The sequence below is a fragment of the Poecilia reticulata genome, linkage group LG11, assembly GCF_000633615.1.
Source record: "Poecilia reticulata strain Guanapo linkage group LG11, Guppy_female_1.0+MT, whole genome shotgun sequence".
Classification (NCBI taxonomy): Eukaryota; Metazoa; Chordata; class Actinopteri; order Cyprinodontiformes; family Poeciliidae; genus Poecilia; species Poecilia reticulata.
The window spans coordinates 27,622,259-27,632,147 of record NC_024341.1 but is presented as its reverse complement, the minus strand read 5'-3'; the positions used below and the strand labels follow the sequence as shown (position 1 = coordinate 27,632,147).

The following is a 9,889-nucleotide window of genomic DNA, read 5'->3' as shown; positions in this document are numbered from 1 at the left end:
TTTCCTGAGACTCACCTGTAAACTCAGGACGGTTCCCTCTGTGCTCCGGAATAATCTGTCACCTAAAGCAGATTCTGGGTTCTGACTGGGTTTTTCCGGACGTTGAACCTGAAGCTGAACTCCGCCTGCAGGGGAAGCGGTGCCGATCCAAACGGCGTCAGACGTACATCTGAACTGGGTCAGCTCTTCCCAAAATACTCGCCGCTCCTCAGAGAAATGTTCCAGAACACCACGGATCTACGTAGCAGCAGGTTTCCTCTCCGCTTCCCACCGGCTGCAGGAGAAACGGCAGAAAGCTGTGAAACTTCACATGGCTCCGTTCTACCGGTCCGGTCCGGTCGGATCAGCTTCATTCATCCGTTTAGTCAAATAACATGTTATTATTTACATTCATCTGCAAAACTGGCTGGAATCTAAAAGTTCAAAATGTGGAAGATGTGTAGATTAAATGTTTTAATTTCCTGAATTGATGGAATTGCTTTGGTAAAACAAGACGAAACAAAACTGCAGCATCTGTTCGTCTCCAGCTGCTGTGGTTTCACATTTACCATTCTGGATAGATAATAGAACTTAGATATTCCTCCCTAAATACTAAAACACATGAAATATAAGATATTGGTATAACTACAATTAATAGAAAAATATATAAACCAAAATAAATCAAGTAAACCAGGATTTATTCTGAGTCAAGCAAGAAAAGTTTGATTACAGTGGCTGTATTATTATTATTATTATTATTATTATTATTATTATTATTATTATTATTATTATTATTATTATTATTATTATTATTTATTTATTTCTTTTTATTATTATTATTTCATTTTTAATTAACTTTTTTTACTCCTTGTTTAAATTCCGTATTTTATTTCCAAAATAAAAAAAATCTCTTCCGAACATTAACCTCACACTCAAAAACCAAATGTTCTGTTGATTCAAACGATAATTTACAAAAATTACATTTAATCGTTTCAATTCTAAATGACGTCATCGGATTTAAATAAACCGTAAAACGGTGACGCCTCAGCAGCCAATCAGGGAGCTGCTGCATCTACCCGTTGTCAAGGGCAACGCTGCAACGGCAGCTAACGCTAAATGTTGTTAATCGGAAAATATTAAATAAATGCAGATTTACAGAGTCTGTGTGGGTTTTAGCTCATTATTTATTGTAAATTTCGACCCTCTGATGTGTTTTTATTAATATTTGTCAGATACGTCGCTTTTTACGTCCTTGCGTTGCGCCTGCGCACCGATTCCCATTCACAGAGCGGTTTACGGCAGCGCGGATATTAGAGCGGAAGCCCGGATCCGTCAGAGGGATGCTGGCCCTTTAAGGATGATGCAGCGGGACCAGCCGATGTAGGACGAGCTGACCGTCGGTGCGCCCGCCCGCCCGCCTGCCGCCGCTGCTGCTCCGCATCATGGCCTCCGCACAGCCCGCACCGCCGAGGACCAACCGACCACCCCGCGGCCCTCCCCTTCCCGCAGCGGAGACGGACGTCAAGCCGAAGCAGCGGCACCGGTAGAGGCGAGCCGCTCCGCCCCGGTCTCCTCCATGCCTCCGTCCAAAGCCAAGTTCAGCTATCCGATAAAGAGGGCTGCGAACCCGGGCGACGGCGGCGGCGGCGGAACCATGAGCCGGGATTATTCCCTGAACCTGTCGGTGCAGCAGGTGCTGAGCCTCTGGGTCCACGGCGCCACCCTGAAAGACTTCACAGGTAGGACCCGCGGGGAGCGGCGGGCGGCTGGCCGCAGGCGCAGCCAGCGCCGCCTGCTGCCGCGCCGCCGCGAGCGGCACCGCGTCCATTTTACAGCAGGAAATAAACCAGGGAACCGTGAGCCAGGAGGGGTCTGTGAAAACCAGGGATGCCATGAGGTATTATGGGATGTAAAACCTCCTGATCCTCCCTTTGTCTGCAGAGTCCGGCACGAACCTGAGCTCCGGGTCACATGAGGCCATTAGAGTCAAATCATCTTTTTTTATTTCGCTTTAAATCAAACGACGCAGACTCCCATCTGCATGAATCCGCCGCTGCAGAAGCATCAGCGATTTAATCTGCAGGAAGGCCGGCTCTCCATCTGCAGCGTGGAGTCATGGTTGGTGTGTCATGTAAACAGCAGATTGCAGCAGCAGAGGCGGAAATGTGCTCACATTTCTCCACTCATCTCCGTCCTGAGTGGAGAAACACTCAAAGCGTGCGACGCTGACTCAGCAAGAAGCGCATCTCAGAAGTTTGCCGTCCCGCCGCGCTGCACGCATGGATGCATGCATTCACGCTCCGCTCCGGCCGATCAGCCTCAGCGGGCGGCTGGTGGCAGAGATACGGCATGCGGTCAGCGGAGATGCAGGCCTTCCTCTCAGCCACCCGGCGGCTTAAACAAATCAGTTTCCTGTTTATGAGATGTGCGGTGGAGCAGTTTCACTTCAGCAAACCATAAATAGAGGAAATTTAAATACTGAGGCTTCCGGAGCTCAAACGGCCCAGCAGGTCTGCAGCTCCAGGCCTGAGGAAACGAGGCGCGTCTGGAGATTTTTAGGACTAAATTCAACAAGAAAGAGAAAATAAATAGTGATTTAAGTCCATCACGTGTCAAACTCGAGGTCTGGGGGCCAAATCCGGCCCGACATCAATCAGTCGCTCCAGCTTTGTGAAAATTCACACAAAATCAACGTATTCATGCTACTGCATTATTATGAGTTTATTGCTAATTTTCTGCAAAAATGATGAAAAGTGTTGGATTTAAGTGACTAACTCCCACCTGTAGGTGGCAGTATTCTCATTTTCGCTCCACTGCTGCCTCAGCTCTACTTGATGTCACAAAAACTCACATTTACTGTCATCTTTAAGCACAAAATACTGCAAAAATATCTTACAGATGTTTCCAACATGGCTTTTGATCACAAAAACAACCACAGAGTCCTGGAGGCGCCGTGAAAAGGTTTAATGTTTTCACTCAATCCAGACATTTATTTACCGTATTAACATTTTAATCATCAGTTTCATCAACACATAGTTCTCCCATGAGTCTGAGCAGGCAGTGATCCGCGCCACTGGACCGCCATCTTGGTAGGCGATCGCAGATGAACAAACAGGAAGTGCTCTGACCCTCTGGACCAACGTACAAGAGAAGGTCACATGAACAAAACCTCTGCTGTCGGGATCGACTCAAATGAGACGGAGAATATGGACTGTTTGTTGTTGCCATAGAAACTACCATGAGTTAGTTACAGATACCTACCAAGATGGCTGCCTGCTACAAAGTTCCCTGAAGTGTGACATCACAGAAAACTACATCTTTATAAAAAAATAATAATGTTCTAGACTTTATTCCTCATTTATAAAAGTTAGTTTCTTTGTTTCCTCCTTTCCTTCCTTTTTCTCTGCGTTGTTCCTTTATTCCTTTCCTTCCTCTCTTGTTGTTTCCTTCCTTTCCACCTTGTGGTTCTAAAGTAACCAGTAGAATAATAATTCTGCTCCTTGACTTTAGAAGCAGGTTAATGTTGGATGGTGATGTTTTGGTTCTGATGTGTTCTTCCTCTCTGTTCTCCCTCGTTCTTCCTCTCCTCCTCCCTCTCCTCCTCTCTCTCCTCCTCCTCTCTCTCCTCCCTCCTCTCCTCCTCCAGAGATGTGGTACTGGGTCTTCCTCTGGTGTCTGTTCTCCTCGCTGTTTGTCCACGGCGCCGGCGGTCTGCTCATGTTGGTCATGCTGCAGCGCCACCGGTGGGGCCGCCTCATCACGCTGGTTCTGGTCAGCGTYGGCTTCCTCGCCTCGCTCTCTGGAGCCGTCATCACAAGTAAGTGAAGCACGGTGGGGGCAGCATGGGGCTGCGGGCTGCAGGAGGCCCTTCCTGTGTGGTTCAGTTCAGGGCCACCAGGGGGAGACAGAGGGAGATTAGTAGAGAGGAGGAAGAGGAAGGAAACGTCAGAGATCCAGAAACTACTGAGTTCATGTCAGGACCTTTGACCCCGTGTTGCCATGGAGACCAGAAGACTCTAGAGAAAGATTTTAATTGTCATTTTTTAAGAGTTGGTTCCTTTGTTCCCTCCTTTCCTTTTTCTTGTGTCCTTCCTTCCTTCCTTCCTTCCTTCCTTCCTTCCTTCCTTCCTTCCTTCCTTCCTTCCTTCCTTCCTTCCTTCCTTCCTTCCTTCCTTCCAGAATATTCAGCCTCTTCATTATTAATGTGCAGTGGGGGGGGGGAAGGGGGGGCAGTGATGAAGAGGAGGAAGATGAAGGAAATGTCAGCGTGCAGGGAAAAGGTCAGAGATCCGGGTTTCCACGTCGTCCTTTAGCGACGACCTGGTTCTGATCCAATAACGGTTCAGAACTTCAGTTTCTCCAGAACCAGAGAGTCTCTCTGCTCTCTGATTGGTCAGAAAACAGGAAGTGCTGAGTCAGAAACATCCCTGATTGGATGGAGAACCTGGTAGAATCCAGAAGGTTCTGAAGATTCCACCGGGTCAGAACCGTCATGGCGCTCTGGGCTGATGGTTCTCTGAGAAAAACCCTTAAAGTTAAACTGGGATTGTTGGGAAAACTGGAAACGGGATTGGAAATTTAACTGGGTCGGAAAAAGTCCAACTTCCTGTGAAAACCGAGTCGGATGAATCCAGCAAAGATTTTTTAGAAAGCAGGAAAATTATGGATCCTGGAATAGTAATGGAAAGTTGAGTGGAAGGAAAAAGTAGAAAATCCTTTAAAAAGCTACATTTGTTTTTATGTGAGATCATCTGCATCCTGACTGAGTTGGATCAGAACTTCCTGTGTGTGTGTGTGTGTGTGTGTGTGTGTGTGTGTGTGTGTGTGTGTGTGTGTGTGTGTGTGTGTGTGTGTGTGCAGGCGCGGCGGTGGCCTGTGTGTACCGCGTGGCGGGAAAGGGCATGGCGCCGCTGGAGGCTCTGGTGTTCGGCGTGGGCCAGACCTCGCTCTCCATCATCATCTCCTTCTCCCGCATCCTGGCCACGCTGTGAGGACGAGGGGCGGAACCCGGCGCCGACCCGAGGGCGAGGAGGAGGAGGAAGAGGAGGAGCGCTCACGCTGGCTGCAGCACAGGGCGCCCCCTGCTGACTCTGGAGGGTTACTGCAGCCGTCCCTGGGCCAGATGGAGACTCATCAGGGAGCCGTGGTTCTGAGGTTCTGGTGCCAAAATCCAGCTGCTGCTGGAGACTCAAAACCTCCAGATCAGAGAGGAGGAGGAGGAGGAGGAGGTTTCAGCACTTTTATGTTCAGTGAGGAAGAGGAGCAGAAACCAGCAAAGACTGGATCAGACTGAAGGTTCGTCAGCAGGAGTTCCTTCTTCTGAACCAGTTCTCCCGTTGTGGTCCCGGTTCTCCGGTTCTGGTCCCGGTTCTCCTGTTCTTGTCCCGGTTCTTAGTCCCAGGTCATGGAGATGTGGGTGGAGATTCCTGGAATTCAACGACCGCAGCGACCAATCAGAAACGCGTCCTGATATGATGCAACATGACCCGGGTCATCGATACGTCAGGATGTCGGCCATGTTGTGAGGGGCATGTCTGCTGTGAAACTGGCTCTAAACGAACAGCTGAGATGATCGTCGTTTTTAAGATCAGCAGCATTTGATGGTAAAGAAACAAAACCTGCTGAATAAATATGAAAAATAAAAAAATATAAACTTAAAGAACCTCTGAAGACAGAAAACCAGCAGCTGTATTTTCATGTTGTTCTCCTGAAAGTATTATTTAAATGCTAAATTTGTTTCAACAGTCTATAATTTATTAACGGAAATTAATAAACATTAATTATACGATCATTTTTATTAATGATTAAATTATTAACACTTTAATTTATTATTAATAATAATTTAAAATCCAATTGATTAAGAATACATATAAATAATTACATTAACTTATTAAATTACTGTTGAATTAATATTTTTTTATAAATTAATAAATTTATTTCATGGATAAATTAATTTACTAAACTAGTTAGTTTAATGTGAAACTGATGAGCTGCTGCCCACTTCCTGTCCGTCTCAGCAGAAACGCCCCTCACAATATGGCGGCCGTCACATGACCAGAAGCTTCCACATGAAACCCACTTCTGTAATTAATAAGCAAACATCGCCCCCTGGTGGAAGCAGGAGCCGCTTCCTGAAGCTGCTCACAGTTTGAAACGTAGATATCGGCAACAGACTCCAGGCGGAGTTCCTCAGAGCTCAGCGCTCGGCCCAGAGCCGGTTCTGCCTCGTGACGTTATTGGAAAGCAGAATTTTAAGATCTGAATAATCTCCGAGTGAAAAAGTTTTCACACCCCATGAGCTTCACTTTGTCCCATTCCCAGCGCAAACTTTAATTTATTTAACGGTTTAACTAGGAGGAAAGTCGTCTGTTGGTTTTCATAGTGCTTTGATGAATGTAAAAATCTAAAAAGTGCGGCATGTTTTTTTCCCCGTCAGGTGTCTTCTGGAGGTTTTGTTCCAGAACCATTCTGGGTTTGGCTCCATCCAGCCTCCTCGCCCCACAGCATGATGCTGCCAGCCCCGTTTCTCACTACAGTCTATAATTTATTAATGATAATTAATAAACATTGATCAGTGCAGCAGATTCTGAGCTGGACTGCTGTCATTTAGGGGCGCCAGAGTAAAGGGGGATGGATGCACTTGGTTGCCTGTGACGTTTAAGGAGCTGTTGCCGTGGAAACGTGTGAATGAATCCCAGATTTTCCTGGCATCCCGTTGTTCAGGCCTGAACACGGTTCTGTTTGATCCGGGCCGGTCCGGTTCCGGGTCAGCGTCGTCCCATTCGGGACCCAGAACCAGAACTTGGCTCTCCTCGGCTCCTGGAGGTGTTTCCCCTCTGCCTCGTTCCGGGCCGCTCTTCAGGTCGCGCCGGGGGTCAAAGGTCACAATGCCAAAGCTTTATTCATCCCGTTTCATCTGGACTCTGCAGACAGTTCTGAGTTTAATCTGAGGAGGTTCTGCTGGCTCTGCGTAACGGACCGACCGTCAGTACCGGCCCTGAGCACCGGGGGGCAGCGCTGCCCCGTAGTGCAGCTGCAGCAGCAGCAGCCGGTGCTGCAGCGTTCTGACCAGAACTCTCTCTGAGGACGTTCTGAATGCCGCTGCTGGTTCTGCCGACCTCTGCGGCAAGAACGGCCCTGATGGAGCCACGGCTAGGGGTCAAAGGTCACCCTCAGGAGGACTTCTGCTCAAACGGACAGACAGCCAGAGATGAACAAGCCGTGTTCATACTGTAAAATATTCTTTTTTTTAATTTTATACCAGCCAGACCTCTGATATTTATAACTACTGCCTATTTCTGTACAAACTGACCTCCTGTACTGTAAATACAGTCGGTGGAAATAAAAACCTTTTGCAACATGAAAGCTGCTAATAATCTGTTTGATTTTTAACCTGCAGCTCCCAGAAAACATCATTTTCACAGGTAAAGTAGGAAAACTTTTCCTTTAAACGTGTTTTTACGGCTCCGTTTCCCCAACAACCTGGAGACATTTTATGAAGACATGGCGGACGATGAAACTCGTCCGTTTTATCTGACCGGTGTTTTACTTTCTGTCACGCTGCGTTTTCAGGTTGTTAAAGTTACAATAAGTTCGATTCAGCGCAGAAAAAAGTTTTCACACCCCCTGAAAACGTTTAAAAATCTAAAAGGTGTTTTATTTATTCCTCCCCAGTGAATCCATCCCATAATATCTCCTCCAGTCTCGGCTCTCCTAGCAGGTTTTCTTCCAACCATCAGACCAGCAGCATGATGCTGCCACCGCCGTGTTTAAAGTGAGGATGGTGACTCGGCTGATGTGACCTGCGTGGTGAAGCTGACCTTTGACCTTGCTCCTCGGCTCAGGGCAGATTAATCCTCCCAGGTTGTGAATCTCTGCAGCTCCTCCAGTGCCGCTGCCGCCGAGACTTGGTGGGTTCAGAGTTGAACCAAGGTCTGATTTACCGTTAAAACAGATCCACTTTTATTTCATGAATTCATTTTAAACTGTTTTTATGCAGCGCATCCAAACTTTATTAAGTTCCAGGCGGAACCTTTGTATTCACGTGTTTCTGGTACGCCCGTAAATCAGATGCACGTCTGCTAGCAACGACGACGGTCGGACATCCATCCATCCATCCATTTTCCTGCACCCTTTTTCCCTCAGTGGGGTCGGGGGTGCTGGTGCCCATCTCCAGCCAACATTTCGGGCGAGAGGCGGGGTCACCCTGGACAGGTCGCCAGTCTGTCGCAGGGCAACACAGAGACACACAGGACACACAACCATGCACACACACACACACTCACACCTAGGGGCAATTTGGAGAGACCAATTAACCTGACAGTCATGTTTTTGGACTGTGGGAGGAAACCGGAGTACCTGGAGAAAACCCACCATGCAGGGAGAACATGGAGACTCCATGCAGAAAGACTCCAGGCCGGGAATCGAACCCAGAACCTTCTTGCTGCAAGGCAACAGCTCTACCAACTGCGCCACTGTGCAGCCCGACGGTCGGACAAAAATGTCTAATTCTCTCGACCCACTGAGGTTTAATTTCTGCTTCTCTAAGCGATCTGATTGGACGCTAGGAAAGATTATTGCTAAAAGGAGTTAGCCTACCCGAGAAGGTATGCTAGGCTAAGGCAGCTTCTCAGTGCTAAACATGTAGCTAATGCTAACGTTAGCATCCACAGCCCACATTTCAGATGGTTGAATAAATGTTGCTTGATTTTTTATTTTAATGAATGAACTTGATTAAAAGCTTTATTTGAGTCCCACATTAGTGAAACTTGTTTTTCCTAAATCTTTGCAGCTTAAGGAGTTTAAGGTCCTTGTCAAAGGAGGTGGCAGTGTCATGCTGTGGGGTTGAAAAAAAATAATGTGGAAATATTGAAGCAACGTCTGAAGACATGAAACAGGAAGTGATGTTTGGTGATAAATGGTCTCTTAAAGGGACAGTAACCGTCCGTGGTTCGGAGGGTAGACGCCGTTTTAAACATGGAGGACGTGATGCTGGACTCAAACGTCTCACATCTGATGTGACCTTTGGTGTCGGGCCTGAATGGACCGCCTGGGGTTTCGCCCCCGACCTCAGCCGGGGGAAGGCAGGTCGCCACTTATCAGCCTGTTTTTTGTTATTTTGTGCTTTAGCAGCGAACACAGCATGTGACGGCGGCGGCGGCTGTGGTCCAATCAGAGGCCGGGCTGAGGCGCGCTGATAAGCGGCCGGCGGCCCCGGGCCGGGCAGGAAGTGTTTCATAAGAGGCCAGAATGTGGCGCAGGAATTTCTGCGTGTTTGATGGATGTTTGCTGAGCTGGGCCGCAGAAACAAAGATGTTTTCCCTCCGATCCGAACATTAATCACAGGAACGCTGCAGCGGGCATCGACTGGGAAACCTGATTACTCAGACTGGGAATGTGGGAATTCCTTCTGACTGGAATGTTGTTTTTCAACAGTTTTCTCACACAGGAAGAATGTTTGCTCTGCAGACACTTTCACAGCCTTCCTACCAAATTACCAGCATCAGGAAATGTTTTTAAACTCGTTTCCAGCTAATATTTGCTCCATGTTTCTCTATGTTTAGACTGAGATGCTGAGTCACATTTCCCTCCAAAAAATCTGGGAATAAATCAGTTCCTCCTCATACATGGGACCAGAAAGTGTTTGGTGATACATAGTTTCATTGATCCCAAAGGGAAAAGCCTGCTAGCTAAATATTTAGTTAGAAGCTAAATATTTACCTTCTGATTAAATATCTAACTTGCAAACTAAATATTTAGCTTGCTAATTGCTATTATATTATAGCTAATTAACTATTTGGCCCACTAGCTAAATATTTAGTTTGAAGCTAAGTATTTAGCTTGCTAACTACATGTTTAGCTTGAAGCTAAGTATTTAGCTTGCTAACTACATTTTTAGTTTGAAGCTAAG

At 47.1% G+C, this 9,889-nt stretch overlaps 1 protein-coding gene across 1 annotated transcript; it reads left to right on the top strand.

Moving 5' to 3' along the window:
* Window positions 1–857: 857 nt before the first annotated feature.
* tmem170b (transmembrane protein 170B) lies at window positions 858–5,631 on the top strand. The gene is made up of 3 exons (XM_008422921.2): window positions 858–1,718; window positions 3,626–3,796; window positions 4,840–5,631. The coding sequence occupies exons 1-3, from the start codon at window positions 1,556–1,558 to the stop codon at window positions 4,968–4,970; spliced, it is 465 nt and encodes a 154-aa protein (XP_008421143.1). The 5' UTR covers window positions 858–1,555; the 3' UTR covers window positions 4,971–5,631.
* The last annotated feature ends 4,258 nt before the right edge of the window (window positions 5,632–9,889 follow it).